A 21,637-nucleotide genomic window follows, 5' to 3' on the forward strand; every position below is an offset into this window, starting at 1 on the left:
AGGTGAAGGTAGCAGGTGAAGGTTGTACCGAAAGGGAAACCATTTTCTCCGGATTGCTTTACCAAGAGGCGTGTATCAGAATTAAAATGAAAATAAGCCAGTATGTGGAAACATCACAGGTATCTAGTAACAGGGACGATAGAGCTTGAACAACTTTACTTCCTCGCTGCATCTTTCGCATTCGAATTCATTTGTCATATGAAACTCACCAATTCTGACTCTCCACTTTCCTATGCCATTCACTAGCCTTTCTAACATCCTGCAACGCAGAAGCGGAAATTTCGGGGGGACGCGGGCACAAGAGCTTGAAGCGGGGTGGAGGGGTCCTGCTTCACCACCAGGAGAATAGTCTGGGGAGAGGGTGGTGGGGTAGGAGAGGTAGGACTCTCGAATCAGTACGGAGATTGCTGCCGCTTAGAGTCCCACGCTGCTGTTGCTCAGCAGAGGTCAGCCGCGGGCGAACGTTCACCACGATAGCGCCCCGGCCGCCTTTCCAACGCCTGGCGCTAACTGGGGCACTGGCAGACCACTACAGCCAGCTCCCTCCTGCGCGGACCCCGCCCTCCTCCCCCGACTCCTCCCACCACCTCGGAGTTCGGGCGCCTGCGCACGGCGGCTGGTCGGCCCCCCGAGAAAGCCCATTGGCCGCTGGGTGAGGCCGGGCACTACCTCGCGCCTGTGGCGGCCGCACGTGCTGGGAGCGGAAGCGGCGATCGCAGCTATGGCGTCGTTACTTTGGGGAGGCGACGCAGGGGCTGCGGAGAGCGAGCGGCTGAACGGCCACGTAACTGCCACCGAACCGGGGAGGGCAAGGGGGCAGGGGCTAGAACAGCACTCCTGGAGGGAAATGTGGTGGGGAGGGGAAGGGACAGCTCCGCTACGGTTTGGAGCCGAGTGTCAGATGGTGGTGGGGAGGTGTGACAAGGGTTTGGAAGAGGGCCACGGGAAAGGAGACCCCGAGAGAAACAAGACCTTTGGTTTGAAAAGGCAAAATGAAGACATCTGCGGGAGGGAAAGCAGCTGGGAGCCCCAAGTAGACCCTGAGTTTTCTACTGTCCCAATTTGACCGTTAAGCCTCAGCTAGCTTCCATCTCATCTACCAACGCGCTTTCCTATCTGCTATCCCTTGCTCGTGCTGTGACCCGCCGAGGACTGTCACATTTAGACTAGAGGCTTATAAAGAGGAACGTCATATACAGGGGCAGTAGAAAGTCTCCTCCGATTTTAGGATAATTCATACAGGAGACCTGCTTCTCAAAGGAATCCGTTAATACATAATATCGCAAAGGAAACAGTATTGGCGTGGCCTTCCCAGCCTCCCTTCCAGCCCGTGTTAGGGGGTGGCACTGGGCTGCTTGATGCCTTGCTTCACAATATTGATTGAAATTTGTATCTTTCAATAGTTTTCAAACGTCATCCATCCCCGGAAGAACCTTCAGGGTATTAAGAGTACTACCGTTACAAACGTAGGTGAGTGTTGTTAAAGAAGATTGGGCTCAGTTCATTTAAAAAGCATTGCTTTCCTCATGTCCCTGGCAACTTTGGCTCCCTTAATTTAACATTCAAGACCCTCCACTACCTTTCCAATCTTTTTACCCACTCCTCCACTGCTTGACCCTTCCTTTGTACACACTGTAGAGTCGGCAGGAGAAACTGGGATGATACGCTGGACGTTCCTGCTTGGCATTTATCTTTACAGTTGTTTCTCTTCCATCCTTTTAGACGGTTCTGTTAATAACACCAAAGAAGATGGTGAAGAAGATGGAGGTAGGAAATAAATTCATTTGCGTGTATTTACTGGCATTGTTTCCTTTAATCATGACTTTCACAACGTGGGTGAGTAATACCATCTTAATTGGAAAAGAACCATTTTTGCTTCTGTTTTCTTTATAAATAGTGAATGTCAGAAGAAATACTAACTTAGGAGTCAGGATTACTTCTTTAGAGGAAATTGAAATAGAATATGCAGGGATGGGTTACGAATTTTCAGCTGGCAAGGAAAAATTAGGTCTACTGGCAATAGATGTAGGCTTGGTTGAGGTTAGAGGTTGGTGTAGCAACAGAGCATAAGAAACTGGATCCTCGTGGAAACGAAAAGGAATTCTCAGTGCTGTGTCATTCTTTTTAGAACCTTTTGGAAGAAAAATGAGAGTAGGAACAGTTGCTTGATATACAACCCGTGAATGGAAGGAAGCAACTTGTTAGATGTCATTCAGGAGGCTTGACTTTCCCCCTGCAATATCCCCTGTTTTATCCTTGTTTTTCTAGTGGAATTGGCAGCTAATTCACTCTTGAACAAGTTAATCCGGCAGTCCTTAGTAGAATCCAGTCACCGAGTTGAAGTCTTACAAAAGGATCCCAGCTCTCCACTCTACTCGGTGAAAACATTTGAAGAGCTGCGGCTGTGAGTATTTTTACTTTAAGTGTAGGAAAATTCCAGAGAGCATAGCACAGAACAAACTAATCTGCTAATAATAATCATCAGGATCTCCTTCGTGTTCTAATGGTCAATATTCAAATGAGATGTGGACATTTTGCATGCAATTAAAATATAGCTCAAAGAGGAACACTAGGATATCTGAATTGTCCAACGACTTGAGAACATTTTTGATGGTAAAATATTTTAAGCTTGCTGTGCTAAGGGGGATAGCTAAGCCAGACACAGCCATATTGCTACTCTCCATACCAGAGTACAGATAACAGGAATTTTGATGACCCAAATACCCCTTTAGATAAGTTACAAGCTTTTACCTTTTTAATTATTTTTTTTTGTCTCAGATGGTATTTAAATGAATAACTTTCCCAAATAGGTTTGCATTTCCTAGGGAGTTATCAACTGGCATTAAGGAAATGTATTTAAATAGGTCGAGTTACTGATACGGACTTAATGTAAGTGGGGAAATCCAAAATCCCAATGCCTGCTTTCTAGTTGGGGAGAAGCTTACTTATAATTAAAGGTTGGCTGCCAGTAATCTACCAATTAATCTACCAATTAAGCATGTCCAAAATGTGCATGTCATTGTAGTGGAAGTATTCCAGCCTACTTCACTTTATCCTCTCTCTAACATCTATCCTGAGACCCCAGGAAAGACGCATTTAAAAATGCTGGCTCAGAAGAATGAGCTAATATTGCGTCTTCTGCTCCTAGAGAGAATTGATATAAGAATCACCTAAATGAAATTTTGTTTTCTCTGAAAATTGCCATTGAAACGTTAAAGTTTGTCATTGACTAAAAAGAAATAAACAATAAATCTCACTTAGTTTTCTGCTTGTGTGGAAAATAAAACTCTACTGGAAAATTGATGCACTTCTATCAGATGAGTTTTTCCTTTTTTTTTTCTTGGTTCAAGAGAAAGTTCAACGTTAGGCCCTTACTACTATCCTTGGCCTGGGCTTATGACATAACTTACTACTTTAGTGCTCCAACTGTGCAGACATGATTGTATATATGTTTGAGAGTTGAGGTTTAACTTGTATATTTCCAAATATTACTTTTTATATTCACTTGCAAAGTGGCCTAATTTAGAAATGCACCTTTCAAGTTTGTATTTCTGAGTCTACTGACGCATCACAGACTTTAAGTATTTGATTTTTTGTTTTTTTGACAGAAAAGAAGAGTTACTAAAAGGGATCTATGCAATGGGATTTAATAGACCATCCAAAATTCAAGAGATGGCTCTCCCTATGATGCTGGCGCACCCGTGAGTTTCTGCGGTAGTGGTATTGCAACTGGCTATTTTTAGTCACTTATATTCAGTTTATGCCCGGGAGCTTGTATTCAGTTTATGTCTAGCACATCCTCTTTTCTACAGACCTCAGAACCTCATAGCCCAGAGTCAGTCTGGAACAGGAAAGACAGCTGCTTTTGTCTTGGCAATGCTAAGCAGAGTTAATGCCTTGGAATTGTTTCCACAGGTAAGGAAAGGCTGGGACAGAGATGGGAATGCTTGCGGTGCCAAAGATATTTTAGTAATAGGCAATATTGCTGCAATGATGTGATGATGTTTAGAATAGACGTTCTTTCATGAAATCAGAGTATTGGGCAGCAGTATGGGGCAGTGATTGAGAGCACAGGCTTTATAGTTTGACTGGTTCCAATCCCAGCCTCTCTACTTACCAGCTGAAAGTCTTAGGCGAGGTAGTAAATCTTTTGGAGTATGTTTTCTTGTCAGTAAAGATAACACTTATAAAGGTATGGGTCACAGTTGTTCTGTTCACCCTTGAACCCTAACTTCAATCACAGTGCTTGGCTTGTAGAAACCACTCCTTAAACATTGAATGAATGAATGAATACCTGCCTCATAGGATTGTCATGCAGATTGAGTGAATTAATGTACATTTTTAGCACCGTGCTCAACATAAAGTGAGCATTCAGTAGTGATAGTTATATAGCTGTAGATCACCCAGTCCCTCGTACTCATTTAGTGGAGAAGGAAACAGAGGCTTGGAGAGGGAAAGGTCACACGTGAGGTCACAGTTGTCAGAGAGCGACTGAGCAGGGACTAGAACTGCGCTTGCCCTTCTCCCAACCTAGTGTCAGTACATGGAAAGTATCTGGTGATCTCCCTCTTTCTCCAGCCTGTGTTCATCGAATTGATTGACAAACTGGGAGCCCAAGTGTTGGGAGCGCTCAAAGCTATGGGGCAGCAAGGATCCCCTCAGGAAGTTTACAACCTGCGCAGCAAGATAACCTGTGGACATGGATGTGGGTGACTAGTGACAGGCATAGGAAATCCTGTGCTTTCTTTAGACAAGTTCAGGGAAATTTATATCTAGGGTTTGATATCATGAGTAAAAATCCTTTAGGAGAAGCTATGCTTGAACACATGTTGAGAAATGTGTGTGGAAACTGTTTTTATCACTTTAGCTGTGTTTCCCTCTATCTCAGATCCTTAATTGAAGTTCAAAAATGCGTTAAATATCACCAGTTTCTTCAATCGACATCTTCATTCATCAACAGCCACCATTTATAGGGGGGATGGAAGTAACAAATGAAAGAGTTTCAGGGAACCTTCTGCCAGAGATGTGTAAGATGGATTGGACCAAGCAGGGAGCGCTCTGGAAATGGGCAGACTTTTAATATCAGGGAAGAGGTAATGGGGACCACACTCAAGCTGTAATTAGTCTTGCATCCCTTCTCTTTTTGATTCCCAGCCCCCCTACATCCCATTTTTCCTCTACCAAAACAACGTGACCCATAACCTTTGTTTCTTCATGACCTTTCAGAGAGGAACATATAAAAGGAAGCTGCTTCTTCATCCTTCAGCCCCTTCTCCCCTTCCATACTCAACATTCACCCTAGATCTATCAGCTGCTAAGTCGTATTCAAGTAAAAATATTCTGTTCAACCAGAATCTCCAGTTTCACTTCTGTGCCTCTCCCTCCACAGATTTTAATTGTATTTCAGAATTGCGTGATGGCTGTCATGAACCTTTCTCCTTCCCCCCTTCTCTCCCTCTCCCTCTCTCCCTCTCTCAGTGCCTCTGCTTGGCTCCTACTTACGAACTGGCTCTGCAGACTGGCCGTGTGGTCGAACGGATGGGGAAATTCTGTGTGGATGTTCAAGTGATGTACGCCATTCGAGGGAATCGAAGTATGTACCAGCAAGCCAGCCCTGGCTGATACTTTAAATCCCGACTGCACCACTGACACAGTCGTGGTATATACCTTCTCTGCTTTCTTGCCTCTAAAATGGTGGATATAATGGCACCTATATCATAGAGTTGTTACTGGAATTAAATAAAATGATACAGATAAAGCACTGTGCACACCCCTGGCACATAATAAGGACCCAGTAAATGTTAGCTGCATCATTCCCACAGCCCAGAAGAGGATGCTTTTGCTTGTTCTTTTCTGTGAGGCTCAGTTGTTTTGTGCAGAACAGCTTTTATTGTTTCACTTTTTCATTAAAGTATTACATGCATAAAGTGAAAAAAAAAAACTTTAAAACAGAAAATTCAAAGGTAAAAGTGAAAGTTCTTTCAAAAACCTATTTCCGAAGACAGCTATGGTTTTGTTAACAAATCTTTGTGTGTTTTTTTGTTTTGTTTTTGAGTGCTTACAAAAATGGGAGCATTTTTTTTGTACTGTTCAAAAACGTAGGCGTTTTAAACATCTTTTCATGTCAGTATGGGTAGCCCCACCTCACTCTTTTGACGAGCTGTATAATATTCTGTCATTTATTTCATGTAACCTGTTGATAGACATTTTGGTTGTTTTCCATTTCGGGAAGATTTGTAGGCCTTTCACTGCTGTGCCAGTGTTTCTGTAGGACAATAGGACACTGGGAATGCTGCAGGGTGGCTTTTTTTTCTTTTCTTTAAGTAACCTGTGCCTCCCAAGTGTCAGTTAGAGACATGTAACCCAGGGTGGCTTTTAAAATGACCGTGGGGCAGAATCAAATATGCGTGACTATTATCATTACTGTAAAGCTAGAAACTTGGGAATTTATCCTAAAACTCTGTAAAATCAAAAACCACAAAGACCCTCAGGGTTGGCACTTGGAAAACCATTATGAAATGTGTTTCATTACCGGGAATTGTAAATGGTTAGAGTCGTTTGCATCTGAAGGAAACCTTTAAACCCTTTTCCTTTGCTCCCTAGTTCCCAGAGGCACTCATGTCACCAAACAGATTATAATTGGCACTCCTGGGACCGTCCTAGATTGGTGTTTCAAGCAAAAATTAATTGATTTGACTAAGATTCGTGTGTTTGTCCTGGATGAAGCAGATGTGATGATCGACACGCAAGGATTCTCAGACCAAAGCATTCGTATTCAAAGGTAACCTTCACATCCAGCCTTTTCTTCCTGGATCTTCTGTCCAGGGAAGGAATTTCATTTGTCTGCTGCTCCTAATTGTCTTTACTGCTTATTCCCCACTTCTTTCACCTTTAAAACAAGTTGGGTTTTCATTATTTTCACCAGCTCAATGGGCCTTCAGCCTGCTGTAATTTCCCAACTTCTTCATCTTGTACTCTTGCCTGATTGCTTCACTCTTGTGCTGCAGGCTTACAGATGGAATCCATATACAGTGGGTCTGCACTAAATTTTGCCAGTAATCTTATATTTGAGCAGAATTCTAAAGAGAATTCATTAAAACCTGATAGCGCTATTGTGAGGACACAGCAGCCTGGGATCAGTAGCCTAGTATCTAGTCCTGACTTTGCCTGTAAGTTGTTAAATAAATCCTGTCGATTTCCTAGGCCTCTCTCCCAGGATCACCAAGGGGCTTAAAATTTCAGATTATCAGCCTAACCTGAACCTTACTGAGTCAGAATTTCTGGGAGTGGGCTTTAAGAGTCTGCATTGCTCCTTTTTAAATAAAGTATTTATACACTGTGTTAAATTCAAGTATAATATTGAAAGACTTGTAATGATAACCAGTAATCCCCTGCCCCAACCCCTAGAGAATACTGTCCGTTACGACATTAACTTTCATACCTTTAAATAACCTGCTCACCTTGGTATTTCTCGTTGTATATTCGTTATATACAACGTTGTTGGTTACATTCACGGCTGGTATTGATGTCATTATCACAACACAAATAACGTTCACTGCTGACTATTGAATTATAATTATGTTTTTCTTGTGCTTCTCCCCCTAGAGTTGCCTATTTTCCTTCATTTGGTTACTATCACTGTGTAGCGGTCTTTAATTTTTCTCTACCTGTTTCATCATACGTGTCATATGTCAATGATATCTCCAGATAGTCAAATACATTTTAAAATTCCATCAGTTTCTTTTTGTCTGGAAGATCTCCCACACTCACTGTCTCCAGTTTCAGCCTGGACTGGTTGCACTCCAGTCCTGGGGTCACAGCTGCATTACAGGTTTCCCCTGTCCTCATTAACAGTTTCGAATCTCCTGTCTTGTGGGTCCTTCTTCTTGGCGTACTGTTGGTTTACTGAATATGCTGGAATGTATCTGCTAATGGCTTCCTGCAAAAGGATGTGTAGGAAGTTCATTTTCTAGCCCCTGCTTGTCTGAAACTGTTTTTACTGTACCTGTAAATTTGATCTTTGGGTTGAGTTTCCCTGGATGTGGAATCCTATCTTGAAAAGCTTTCTTCCTGTAAATTCGGAGACAGTGTTAAAAACAGAAAAGTGGTTGTTTTTTTACTATAATTAATGCTCTGTTTCCAGTGTTGCTGCTGGAAAGTTTAATGTCTTCCTGATGCTCAGACTTTTGTCCGTGATCTGTTTTTTCCTCACTAGAAGGTTTTGGAATCTTTTTCTCCATGATGTACTGGAACTTCTCAATGATGTGCTTTGGTTCAGATCTTTTTTTTCTTCATTGTACTAGACACATGGTACACTCTTCTCATTCCCAAAACTTGTACATGCCAGATCTGGGGAAATTTCTTATGTTACTTCTTTCCCTGCGGTGACCAACTTTTTAGGAAGACAACCCGGGATACAGTCACAGCAGGCAAATATGTATGTACATACGTACACACACATATATCTCATATATATATAAATATAATACAGAAGAAATAATCGTACATGTGTTATTACTGTAACATAAAAATATGGAAAATATGTTTATTTGAAATCATGTATTATCCTGTACTTTCCTGTTACATTAGTGCTACTATTTAAACACAACAACTGTAGAGCTAAACTGGCAATTGTAGTAACTCATAGGAGAACTAATTAAACAATATGTATGAGAAAAATACAGCAATAATGTTTCGTCTCTGATACAGCAATTTAATCTTTTTAAACATGATAGGCTGCTTAAATTTTGGCCACACCACACAGCTTGCAGGATCTTAGTTCCCCAACCAGGGATCAAACCCGGGCCCTCAGCAGTGAGAGCGCTGAGTCCTGACCACTGGACCTCCCTGGAATTCCCTATTGTATATACTTAAGATACATAATTATAGAACTATTTACGAGGAGAACGTAAATACGATAGAACTAATTAAACATATTACAGTAAGTCCCCACATACAAATGAGTTCCATTCCGAGGGCATGTTCATTAAGTCCAGTTTGTTCGTAAGTCCAACAAAGTTAGCCTAGGTACCCAGCTAGCACAATTGGCTATATAGTACTGTACTGTAATAGGTTTATAATGCTCTTCACACAAATAATACATAAAAAACAAACACAAAAAATAAAATATTTTTAATCTTACTTTTCAAGTACCTTGAAAAGTACAGTAGTACAGTACAACAGCTGGCATTACAGGGGCTGGCATCAAGTGAACAGGCAAGAAGGGTTACTGACTGGAGGAGGGAGAGGAGGTGGGAGACGGTAGAGCTGAAGGATCGTAAGCAATAGGAGATGGAGGACAAGCTGCCACTTCACTCACGCCTGACGTTGCTGGCACAGGTTCTGGTTCCTTGCTGGATTCAATTCTATCTACCCTCTTGTAAAACGATCCAGTGACGTCTGGGTAGTAGCTCTTTTTTTCTCATCATAGATGACACGGTAGCAATGGATTGCATTCTGAACGGCTGCTGCAACCTTCAGGTACCATTCTGCATTCGGGTCCTGTGCGTCAAAAACTAACAGTGCCTCCTCAAATAAAGAAAATCCTCTTGCCATTTCCTGAGTCATGAATCTCTTCAGTTCTTCAGTTACTTCTTCCTCTTTTCTCTCTTCATCCTTTCTCTGGGCCTCCAATTCCATCAGGTCTTCATTAGTAAGCTCCTTGTGTTGCACAGCAAGGAGTTCAGTGAAGTCGTTCTCTTGCTTCAAATAAAGATACTGTACTACCGTACTCTATACAGTATGGCACAGTAAAGTACACAAAAGTACAACCACTTGTAGAGGATGCATGCACGTGACAATATACGCCAGACACGTGAACTAACTTAACGTGATTGGACATGTGAACACACATCCACATCTTTGAAGGTTCACAACTTGAAGGTTCGTATGTAGGGGGCTTACTGTACCTGTATTTAATGACAGAGACAATAATGACACTTTTTTTTCTGTCTCACAGTGTGGTAAGATGTTTTGACTCTTTTCTAGTATCCTCTGAACTCCCTGCAGCCCTCTTTTCTTGTATGTGGCAGTAAAACAGAATACAGTCAAATCTAAAATTCATTTTGACTTGCAGCTCTGCCCTTATTAAGCCCACACTGATTCTTTTTTTTTTTTGGGGGGGAGTATAGTTGATTTACAGTGTTGTGTGTGTTTTCTGCTGTACAGCAAAGTGAATCTGTTATAGGTATACATATATCCAGTCTTCTTTAGATTCTTTTTTGATAATAGTCATTACAGAGTATTGATTTGAGTTCCCTGTGCTATACAGTAGGTCCTTATTAGTTATCTATTTTATATATAGTAGAAGCCCACACTGATTCTTGGTATCAGTCCAGTGTGATATCCTCTGAACAAAAGTGTTCAAGCATAGAATACTTAAGAGTTTACCTACTAGCAACAGTGGTTTTTAGACTTGGAAGAATCAATTTCTAGCTCCTTCAAAATGTTCTTCCACTGTATCCGCAGGCTTGTTTCGGTGGACCAACTGTTTGTCATTCAGATCTGTGCATTTATAAATCCATCGTTTAGGTTATCCATGTCTAAAATGTCCATCATTTTCAGACACTCTGAAGTCTATTAGATGTCATCATAAGTGAAACCCCTTCTTCTCAGGGAAAATGATTATAAAGCACAGAGGTGACTTAAACTTGTCCAACTGAAAGATGGATTCTTTACAAATTTAGTAAAGAAATTAGAAAGTCCTCAACTTGGCTGTCCTTTTCTGCTGACATTTTTCGACTTCTGCAGCAGTTTTATTCCTAAAAAAAGGAAAAATGAGTCATTATTTGCTACAAGTTTTTGTTGCAGCCTTTACAGAACACCAGACAGCTCAGGTGCAGTCAGTACAAGGCCTCTTCACAAGTCATCAGACAGTTACGGAGACACAGTGTGTTATTTCTATTTTACTGTAATCTTTTCTCCATTCTCATCCTTGACGTATTTCCAGGTTGGAGTTGGACATTCTTTTTGTCTCAAACTTTGAAAATAGGCCAACATTTTAAATCTTTTCACTGGCCAACTGCAATGGCAGGCATCTTGTAGGCACACGTCTGAGGTAGCTCTGCATCCATTTCTGCACAGTTAGAAATCTTAGTAAGGCTTCTGCAAGTTTGAAATAACAAAATGACCCAAAACTTCGGTAATGAAGAGCTCAGTATCACAGGTAAGCATATTGTATGTGTTTTTAAAAAGTATTGTGTACAAAGGATGCAGGACATTTAGCTGGTAAGATCTTTTCATGTTCTTTGATAAGGAATTTATAGACTGAATGGAATATGCCAGAATGTACATTTGCACTGTCTGCTGCTCATGCAGAGAGTTGAACAAAGGCTAATTTGTATTTGGATACAATGTCAACAGTCTTTTGTTGTATATTTTCTGTGTTGTATAAAAACTTCATAGAAGCCAAAAAGATGTTTTGAGACTCCATTTTTTCAAAACCAAGTACCTAAGAGATTGGAGGGGTGGGGCGTGTATTTTGTGTTGCCGTGATTTGAAATCTCACTGGATATACTGTAGAAGCATGGTGTCTGGTAAGATCTGAGACACTCCACTCTACACTGAGAGAGGAAAGACGTCTGTTATCAAAAGTTCCCGCTTTGTTCACCCGCAGGACACTTTACTTGCAGCCTCTGAACCAGGAAATGTAACTTGACTCAGTTTCATAGGGATGGCAAGGGAAAGATAGAGTCACATGTGTCCCTTTGCATGGTGTGGGCAGACTAATTCAGCTGAGCGCTGGTGTGTTTGGAGGAGGCAAAAAACTTAATTTAGAAGTATTGCCTGTCTCATCCTGTACTTGTGCGATTCAGTTTCCATATTTGCTTTCCACATCCCTTCTCCACCAGGCCTAGTCCCGAATTCATCCCTTCATTTGATGCAGTCTGCTCTGTTTCCATTATTTACCTCTTTAACCCAGTTGTATGTGTCATTCCATCCGTCGCTAAAAATAACACAGTCGGTTAGCCTTTTTCTTCCTGTCTGGATCATACTGGCATTGTCCTCTGTTTCTTTTCCATAGCTTCCTTTTCTTGTCTTATGGATGCAAAACATCCGTAACACAAGAAAGATATGCGATATCTACAGTTATCTCTTTGAGGATATTAATTATAGCATTAAAATTGTTTTCTGTTCTCAACCCTGTCTCTGAGTGATTTAAGTTTCCTTTTATGTTTGTTGGCTACAGTCTGTCTTTGTGACGGATCTTTCCTCCTCACATCTGGTGATCCTGCACTAGCCTTTCATGACCCAAGTTGAGGAACTAGAAAGCTTATTTATCGACAGCTCTTATTTATCGGCGGTTGGGGCGTGTGACTTGGAAGCTTCACTTTAGGATGCTTGTCACCTGGAGGTCTTTAGGAGTATGTAATGTCTCTAATCTCCTTCCTGGGACACTCGGTTGCTGGCATCCTGGGAGCAGAGCAGGATGCTCTGGTGGATGGGCTGGGAGGGGTCTACCGTTCAGTATACGTATTTTCACTTGATCCCCTGTTCAGCTGTCTGCTTTACCCTCACCTTCTGCTGAGGCTCTTCTGCTTGTACAAGCTTAGCTGCCAAAGAAGGGTGGGGTCCAGCTGCTCCTTGTATATATTTTCATCCAGCCTTCCTATTTAAAAAAATGTGGGCCCAAGATCAAGCAAGACTCCCTTCTTGCCATCCCCTACCAATAAGTTGGTATGTTTAAATGTAACAGTGAATAAAAGATGCGGAAGTCCAGGGAAGATTCAATAGTCAAAACAGGCTTTCTACTAAAAAGAATATTAAGTAAAATTAGAGTATTCATGTTGGTTGTTCATCCCTCCATTGTTCAGTTTTCCTTTCTTTTGCTTAAAATACATTAAATCACAGCACTGTCCAATAGAAATATAATGTAAGCCACATGTGTAATTTAAAATTTTTCTAATAGCCACATTAAAAAAGAAACAGGTGAAATTCATGTTATAGAATATTTTATTTAACGTGACATATCAAAAATAGCATCTTAACAAGTAATGTTATCAATCTAAAAATCGTTAATGAAATATTTTGCATTCTTTCTTTTCATACTAAGTCTTCAAAATCCAATGTGTTCTGCAGAACAGCCCATGTTTCCTTCCCTTGGGCAATTTGTGTAAGTTTTCTTTCTGGAATGAAATGGCCGCAGCCTGGGGCTACCAGTCCTAGTGCCCTCTTTTTCCAGGTGAAGGGTGTGGGAGAGCAGATGGCAGAGCGACGCAGCCTGCTGATACCGATTCTCCTCATGTCTTCTCACAGCCCTCATCCCCCCCCACCAGGCCTCTGGTCTTGCACGTCCCAGGCCTCCCAGTGGTTCTGAGGGAACGCTTGTCTTTGCATCAGCACTTCCCTCTGTAGCGCTCGTATTGTAGCTTCATCCACTTTCTTGGTTATCACACTTTTCTGTCTTGCAAAAATATATTGAAGTATCCACCCGTTTCTCTTATCTTATTCTGCACGTTTTGTGCGTTCATATCTTAATCACTTTATAGTCACATTAGTGGGATGCCGGACACTGAGAAGGTAACAAACGTAGTCTCCCGTGGCCAACCAGAAATTGGTCCGATTGTTGTTTGAAAAGCTCCCAGATGATTCAGGTCCCAGGCTTGAAATAATGTTTGGGAATCGCTGGACTGTATGAGCTCACCTGCTCCCTTTTAGCCCTAACAACTTATTCTCTAAGTGCTCTGTTGTCTTCTCAAAGGCAGTGATTCCTCTCTGGTCTCTCTTCTATTTTATTGTTTAAAGAATTAACTTTTTAATTGATGACAGAGAAATATACAAATCCTAAGTGTACTGCTGGGTGAACTATCACAGAGAGGCTATGCTCGTGGGACAGTGGCCCAGGTCAAGACATAGAACTTTACTGGCACCCCGGAAATCCCCTGCAGCCCCTTTCCTGTCACCCGCCCCTCTCTCCTCCACAGGCTTAGCTGTATCCTGACTGCTGACTCCGTACATTCATTTTGCCTTTTTTTTTGAATTAACCTCTGTTCACTGTGGGTTCAGTTTACGTTCCACGTGCAGTAGCATCTTCCCCTTCTGCTCCCCTTTTACTTATATCCAGGTTCTTCCCATTCCAAATAGACTTAATGTGGCTGTTCTTTCCCGCCCCAGAGAGAGAACACCTGCCATCGAATGATGAGCCTCTGTGCCCTTCATCCGCATGGAACTTGTGCGGGATGATTGCCGTAAACAGCACCTAGACTGACACCCTAGGCTTCACGAGCCCGTCTCTCCTAAGGAGAAGACTGGCGTGAAAGCCCAGATCACTTACCTACACTTCACTCTGGAGCTCCACATTCAGTGTATCCATTTTCCCAAATTCTTGGTGGGCAGGAGGGCCTGACATGTGGCACTCTGCAGCAGGTGTAGTTGTCATGGCCGCAGCACGTTTCACGGTGACCCCAGAGCAGGAGCAGGGGCGTGGGGGGCAGCTGATGGCCGTGGGCGTCAAGTGCTGGAAGTGGCCCCCCCAGGAGAGGGACAGGCCTGGCCATCGGGTGACGGCCTTCTTTCCTCCTCTCTCGTAGAGCTTTACCCTCCGAGTGCCAGATGCTCCTCTTTTCAGCGACCTTTGAAGACTCCGTGTGGCAGTTTGCGGAGCGAATCATTCCTGACCCCAACATTATCAAGTTACGGAAAGAGGAGCTGACCCTGAACAACATCCGACAGTATTATGTGCTGTGCAGGGATAGGAAAGACAAGTACCAGGCTCTGTGCAACATTTACGGTGGCATCACCATTGGCCAGGCCATCATATTCTGCCAGGTAAGTCTGCCGGGACTTGTCTTACTCGTGCCCAGGTTTCTGTGCAGGTGGAGCCGGGCACCGTGTTTGGTGCTTTTTGTACATTATGTTGTTTAATCTTCAGAGTACCTCTGAATAGAGGTTATCTGTGTTTTGTGGGTGAACTGAAGTAATGGAATAGGACTTCAATATGGTGTGAAACAGAGGGCATCCTTCTCGTATTTCTTCTTTTCTTTCTTTCTTTTTCGGTCACGCCACGCCGCTTGTGGGATCTCAGTTGCCCGACAAGGGATTTAACCTGGGCCACGGCAGTGAAAGCCTGGAATCCTAACTACTAGGCCACCAGGGAACTCCCTGGGCATCCTTCTTTTAGAGGGACTGCTTCTAACACTTCCCCATTCAGGTTGATGTTTATTGTACTGTTTCCATAGATACCCTTTATCAGGTTAAGAATGTTCTCTTCTACTCCTAACTTACTATGAGCAAAGTAGCCACTCAGTCACTCACTATTAACAGCCCCTTGTTTTTATTTTCATATTTACTTTTCCAATCTGATGTTTTTCGTGTTCGTGTCTTGGTTGTATTTTTTCACCACCATGGGCACACTGTCAGCTCCATGAGAGCAAGCTCTCACCTGTTCCACTCACCTTCATGCCCCCACCCAGCACATGGATGGCCCTGGAAACATACTTGTAGAGTAAAGGAAAGCTCAGCTCTGCCATGTGACCATGTGACCACTAGCCATGTGACCTTGGGCAAATCACTTAACGGTTTTAAGCTTTGGGTTTATTTTTCAGTTTTTTAAAATGAACTTAGGCAGCTGCTTCATCAGATCATTATGAAAGCAGATGAACGGGATGCACATACAGGTTTTAGCAGAGTGCCTGGCGTGCACAGGATGTCATCATTGTTAGGTTACCTCATTTTGTCATCAGACCACCCTGAGAGGTGGGCGGAGCATTTTTTTCTCTGTTTCAGGGCTGAGAAGCCAAAGCTCTTACAGGTTGAGAGGGTGTGCCCCTGAAAAGCACAGGGGAGGGCGAATCCCCTGCCACATTCTCAGATCCCTCTAGGCCCCAAAGGGAAGGTGAAGCAAAACCCCTCTGCAGCACCCCCAGCTCCCATGCCCTGCAGACATGAGCGCTGCACACATAGCCAGGCTGCTTCAACTTGGGCGCCAGGCTGGGTTTTGATTTTCATGCAGACTCGTCAGAATGCCAAATGGTTGACTGTGGAGATGATGCAGGATGGCCACCAGGTGTCTCTGTTAAGTGGAGAGCTGACTGTGGATCAGCGAGCTTCCGTCATTCAGAGGTTTCGAGATGGGAAGGAGAAAGTTCTTGTAACAACCAACGTCTGTGCTCGAGGTGTGTATGTGTATGCACTTAAAGTCAAGTTTATTGAAGTATCATTTACATATGATAAAATTCACTCTTTTTAAGGATACGTTTCAGAGAGTTTTGACAAACATATATAGTCACGTACCCATCACTGTAATCAAAATATGGAACATTTCCATCTCCCCTCAAAATTTCTCAGTGCTCATTTTCAATCAGTCTCTGTAACTAATGACCCCTGCCAACTACTGACCAGATTTCTGTCTCTGTATTTTTGTCTTTTGCAGAATGACATGTAAGTTAAATCATACAGTTGGTAGCCTTTGTGTCTGATTTATTCTACTTGACACCATACTTTGGAATTCATCAGTGTTGTTACATGTATCAGTAGATCATTCCTTGTTATTGCCGAGCAGTATTCCATTGACTGGGTTGTAGCACAATTAGGTCTTCCATTCACCAGCTGATGGACATTTGGATTGGTTACAACTTGGAGCTGTTTGGACTAAAGCTGTAATAAACATTCATGTATAAGGCTTAGGTGGACATACGCTTTCATTTCTCTTGGGTAAATGCCTAGGAGGAGGATTTCTGGGTCATGTGGTAAGTGTATGTTTAGCTTCATAGGAAACTGCAAAACTGTTCTCCAGAGTGGCTGTACCCTCTTGCATCTCTACCAGCAATATAGGAGAGTTCCAGTTGTTCTCCATCCTTGTCAGTAATTGGTATTGACACTCTTTTTTCATCTTAAGCTTTCTAGTAGATGTGTGTGGTATCTCGTGTTTTCAACTTGTGTTCCCTAACGACTAATGATGTTGGTCATCTCTGAGGTGTTTTTAATTTTAAAACTGTTGACTACTGGAAGAAAAATCTTTGTTTTTTCAAGAGGAGGGCCTTCGTACTTTCCTCATTCCTCCTGTATCCTTGCCTACACCGCATACTCAAACCATGTTTCCTAATCTATTACTGGTTCACCAGATAGAACCGAGGACCTGCCCTGAGTGCTGAGCTTGGCATTTGGAGGAGTAGCCTAAAAAAGGATGAGGTTCCTTCCCCTTGGGAGCACGCTGCCTAGACTCCTGACTCTCTAGACCAGCACTAGCCAATAGAGATTTTTGCATTGATACAAATCTCCTATTCTCTGCTGTCCAAGCCATATATGGTGGCTGCTGAGCACTTGATGTGTGACTAGTGTGGCTGAGGAACTGGATTTTTAATTTGAATGAATTTAAATAGCCATAAGGCCAATGGTTACCATACTGGACAGCACAACTCCAGACCCCAGAGAAAAGAGGGCACAAATTGCTCCAGAGTCAAAGCACAGTACAGGGAGGACAAGGATTATGACCCAGACAGCTTCTTAGTGTTGAGGAATGGAGGCAGTAGGTGAGCACACACGTTAGGAGTGAAAGGTGTGAAAGGAAGGGGAGAACTCCTGGAAGTCTCGAGTCGTTTGTACTTTATCCTGTACTGTTTGGGCAGCTGGATTCTAAACACAAGTGCTCTGGACGTTGCTGTGGTGACCACGGTGACGATTAGAGGAGTGGGAGATGAGGGATTGGGGAGACCAGTCCGGAAATTGTTGTAACAGTTGAGGCAATGGATAAAATGGCCTGATGAGAACAATGGCCGTGGAATGGGGTGGAGCTGGGGCCCTGTGATGGGTAAGGGGATGTGAGACTAAGGGGCTTGCTGGGCACTTAGCACAGTGGGGGTGGAGAAGATGGAAGGGCTCTGTGACCTGCTGAGAGCCCCTCCCCAACACACAAGCACACGCGCACGTGCACACACACGCACACATGCATGCACACGCGCTTTGTACATGTTTAGACTTATGTATAATTCGCTTCTACTGACACTCTTATCCAGCATCATAGACATACATGCTTGCAAGCAAACTGCCTGACCGAAGGACCTATTTCATTGACGTAAAAGCAGGTGTGATTTACAGGTTGTGTCCATTAAATGAGAATTCCCTTGGCAAATGTGGTTCTTGAATAGCTATGTCCTGAGGAAAAAGTTGCAGGACCCTGCAGTGTCGTTCCTCTTCCAGGGATTGATGTGAAGCAGGTCACGATTGTTGTGAACTTTGACCTGCCTGTGAACCCGGCAGAGGAGCCAGACTATGAGACCTACCTCCACCGTATTGGGCGGACAGGCCGCTTTGGGAAGAAAGGCCTTGCCTTCAACATGATCGAGGTGGATAAGCTGCCCCTGCTGATGAAGATCCAGGACCACTTCAGTGAGTAGTGCCCTTCATGCCCAGAGCTGTGGACCTGCCCACCTTGACAGTGACGATGTGTGTCATGGACCTCGAGCCCAGAGGCTTGTGGTCGGGTGGGGGCAGGAGCCAGGGAGGAGGCTTCTACTTCTTAGTGCCAGAGTTCCTAACAGGAGGCGGGGGTAATTAAAGGAAGCTGTGAAAACCAAGCGGAACTGATAGGAGCTCATATTTCTATCTTATTGCTCATTCCGGGATCTGGAGCAGATTTTACGTCCATGAAGAACCACCCTAGGCAAAGTAATAAGCTCCTTTAAGATGATATTGTGTCCCCAGCTTCCTTTTTTATGTACATTTTTCCCTTCCTGTTGCCCCAGCGACCAACTAGGACAGTCCTAAATCCTGAGGCCTGCTGCCTTCCTCCAGTGCCCGCCCCCCCACCACCATCTAAACAAGGCAGGCTCTGCTAACCCTCTGGGGCTCTTGGACAGGCGTGTTGCAGTCTGGTGGAAACTTGAAGGGTAACAGAAGCTGAGATGTCCCCCTGCCCCAGGGCCCTGGATAGATACGGCTGCGGAGCAGGCGAGGAAGAACCCTCGCAGGACTCCAGATGTATCTTTCACCTTTAGGACAATGGTACTTAACCTCTGTGGGAAGCAGAGGACACTATCCCCGGGGAAATGCACACAAGCACATATGTGCAATTTGGAATATAATGTTAAAAGGTTTGCAGACTGGCTGTGGACCCTGCAGGGAAGTTGATTAAGCACCCCTGCGTTAGGATAACGGAGGAGGGATGGGGGCGGAGAAAGAACCATTAAGATCACTGTTGCTATGGTAATCAACACTCCCTGTTGCCATTCAGCAAACCTGCCCCCTCAATGCACACGCCCACTTCACCCTCCTGAGCGCAACCAGGCACCTTCCCAGGTTCCCCTCTCTGCACTCTGGCGATTTTTTTCTGGCCCACAGTATTGAGACATGTATGTTGTCTTGTCTGGTGCATTTGATGCCATTGTAGTTAGTATGGATTGGTTATTTGGATACCATCCCTTCCTTACCTAATCTAGAGAATGTCCCAGTATCTCGAGGCTTTCCATACAAGGTGTCACTATCTTCAGAAATGTAATTGGATGGAATGAAATTTCGTTTAGGCCCTGGGATAAGACTGTTCCATTCTCTTTTGTTCTTTTAGACAGCAATATTAAGCAACTCAACCCTGAAGACTTGGATGAAATTGAAAATATTGAATATTGAAGAAAGAACTTTATCGTTTACAAGTGTTCTGGTTTATGTGACAATGTAGGTTTTGAAAGTGATTTTTTACGTTGAGTCTTTTTCAACATGAAACTGTTAATATATGGCAAAATAAATGTTGTGGTAGCCTTAGTTTTAAGACCTGAGGTCTTTCTGAACCAAATTGATGTGAAGCACTTGATCCTTTTGAATAAATAAAGGGAGATTATTTCTTACTCCAATCTTTTCACAGATAAACATCTTTGCGTGGGCTACTGGGTTGTTGTGGGATTTAGTTTATAGAATCTGAGCAGGTCATGCCGCCTGTGAATATCTCACGGTGCCGCGAGATGGCAGTAGAACGTCACTGTTTCTGGAATTTGAGTTGGTCAAGTGAAAAAACCACACGTCTTCAGATTTGCTCACTGCTGCCCCTCCCACCCCTAATGTCTTCCCTACCTCCCCCTCGGCCCCTCCCCACACATGCACGCACCCCTGCACCCCCCGCACAGACACACACTCTCACGTGTGAGTGCTGGGTGAAACCTTCACAAAGTAAAACGATTTGAAAGAGTATTTTGCTTCTTTTTTAGTGTTTCAACCAACACAGAATTTCAAGATATTGTTCTATTTTACTTCTTAATGTCTTCAAATTAGAGAAGATTTAATCCATCATCGTTTATGTCATAGTCTCTGGAAACGTGGCTTTATTATAGACATTTCTTTTTTTTTTTTTTTTAATAGACATTTCTTAAAAACAGGCAGTGGAGGTGGGGGGAACCCACTTGCCTTAGTAAAGAGGTGACACTTCAGGGAGCCAAAGGGTTTCACTTTTAAGAACTTAAAGGTGTATCTGAGAATCCCGGATGTTTTCCTGCAAGTCCCATTGAGATGCTTCTCATTTCTCACATTTGCTCCTAAAAAGTGAAACAGTGGGCTTGAGAAAAAGGGGGGGAAATTGATACTCTCCCAGAAAGCCCACAGCCAGAGCTGGGCCCCAGCTCTGTCACAGCAGACTGCCACCAGCAGCCTCAGTGAATGCGCCTGTCATCCTGGTGTGGAGGGGTGTTTCTGGCCTATGTCTTCTGCTATCCCATGTGCATGTCACCTGCCCATGTTGTATCCTGTGGGCAGGGCTCAGAAATACATGAAAATCGTTCAGCCTCCTCACCCCACAGCATATATTTATCGTGCACCCTTTTTGCTAAGCACCAAGGAAGAGAGATGAATAAGATGTACCAGTCGTTTCAGAATTCAGAGTCTCACAGCAGAGACTCAGAATAAGCCAACATTATTTTAATAATGGTCTTTGCTTAAGGAAGGGGCTCAGAGGAGGCACCCCAAACGCCGTCGGGGCCAGTTTCCCAGAGGAGAAGACATTGTGTCTCCTCTCATAGGAGAGAACGTGAGTTGCACGGTGCCTCTCCTCAGGTACTTAGCACCCCCTTGCAGTCCCCTCAGTAGATCCACTGAGTCAGTGTTCCAGATCCAGCTGATTGCCAGAGTTACCTGGAGAACTTGGGGGAAAATACAGATTTCTTCCCCATAGTGTGCACCAAAAAGCAAACTCTCTTAGGGTACAGCTCAGAAACACAGTTACCTAAGGGAGCTAAAAACAGGTAAAGCAACAGGTCTTACAGACCACTGTCTTAGGGAGGAGATGCCGAGGCAAAGAGAAGTCCCGGGGAAAGAATCTATAAAAAGTAGAGCTTCCGCCTCTGAAGGTCCACTCGTGTTCTCCTCATGGTACGTCTGCCTTCCTCTCTGGGCCGGATCAGCATATCCACTCGATACCCAGCCCCCAACACAGTGCCCAGCACGTAATAGGCAGTCAGTGAATACTTGTTCCGTTGAGTGCATATTCCCTTGCCATCTCTTCCTTCACTAACGTTCTTCCTTGATGTTCGCCACCTTGGTTTTGAACCGCAGTCATATGGCGCAAGATGAATAAACGTAGGAAGTGTTTCGAGAGAGTTTGCTCTCTCTTACTATTTGAGAATTGAGTTGGACTTTCCATCATAGTCAGCTGAGCACTGGGGTCTCTTAAGTAAGATTTTGTCACCTCCCTTTCCGGTCCAGATCTGACGGGATCTCTGTC

General features: G+C 43.6%; 1 protein-coding gene across 1 annotated transcript; it reads left to right on the forward strand.

The window, feature by feature from the left end:
* Positions 1 to 624: 624 nt before the first annotated feature.
* Positions 625 to 19,775, forward strand: DDX25 (DEAD-box helicase 25). Its single transcript, XM_004280462.3, has 12 exons — positions 625 to 784; positions 1,404 to 1,470; positions 1,723 to 1,767; positions 2,269 to 2,404; positions 3,609 to 3,701; positions 3,813 to 3,915; positions 5,479 to 5,593; positions 6,604 to 6,781; positions 14,529 to 14,766; positions 15,950 to 16,112; positions 18,136 to 18,324; positions 19,499 to 19,775. Exons 1-12 carry the CDS (start codon positions 722 to 724, stop codon positions 19,558 to 19,560), a joined length of 1,452 nt encoding a protein of 483 aa, XP_004280510.1. The 5' UTR covers positions 625 to 721; the 3' UTR covers positions 19,561 to 19,775.
* Positions 19,776 to 21,637: the final 1,862 nt, after the last annotated feature.

The sequence above is a fragment of the Orcinus orca genome, chromosome 8, assembly GCF_937001465.1.
Source record: "Orcinus orca chromosome 8, mOrcOrc1.1, whole genome shotgun sequence".
In the NCBI taxonomy this organism is placed as follows: Eukaryota; Metazoa; Chordata; class Mammalia; order Artiodactyla; family Delphinidae; genus Orcinus; species Orcinus orca.

Coding starts and splice junctions, on each gene's coding strand:
- DDX25 (XM_004280462.3), top strand. CDS start 722: ATGGCGTCGTTACTTTGGGGAGGCGACGCAGGGGCTGCGGAGAGCGAG. Junction 16,113..18,135: donor AACCAACGTCTGTGCTCGAG/GTGTGTATGTGT, acceptor TTCCTCTTCCAG/GGATTGATGTGAAGCAGGTC. Junction 18,325..19,498: donor GAAGATCCAGGACCACTTCA/GTGAGTAGTGCC, acceptor TTGTTCTTTTAG/ACAGCAATATTAAGCAACTC.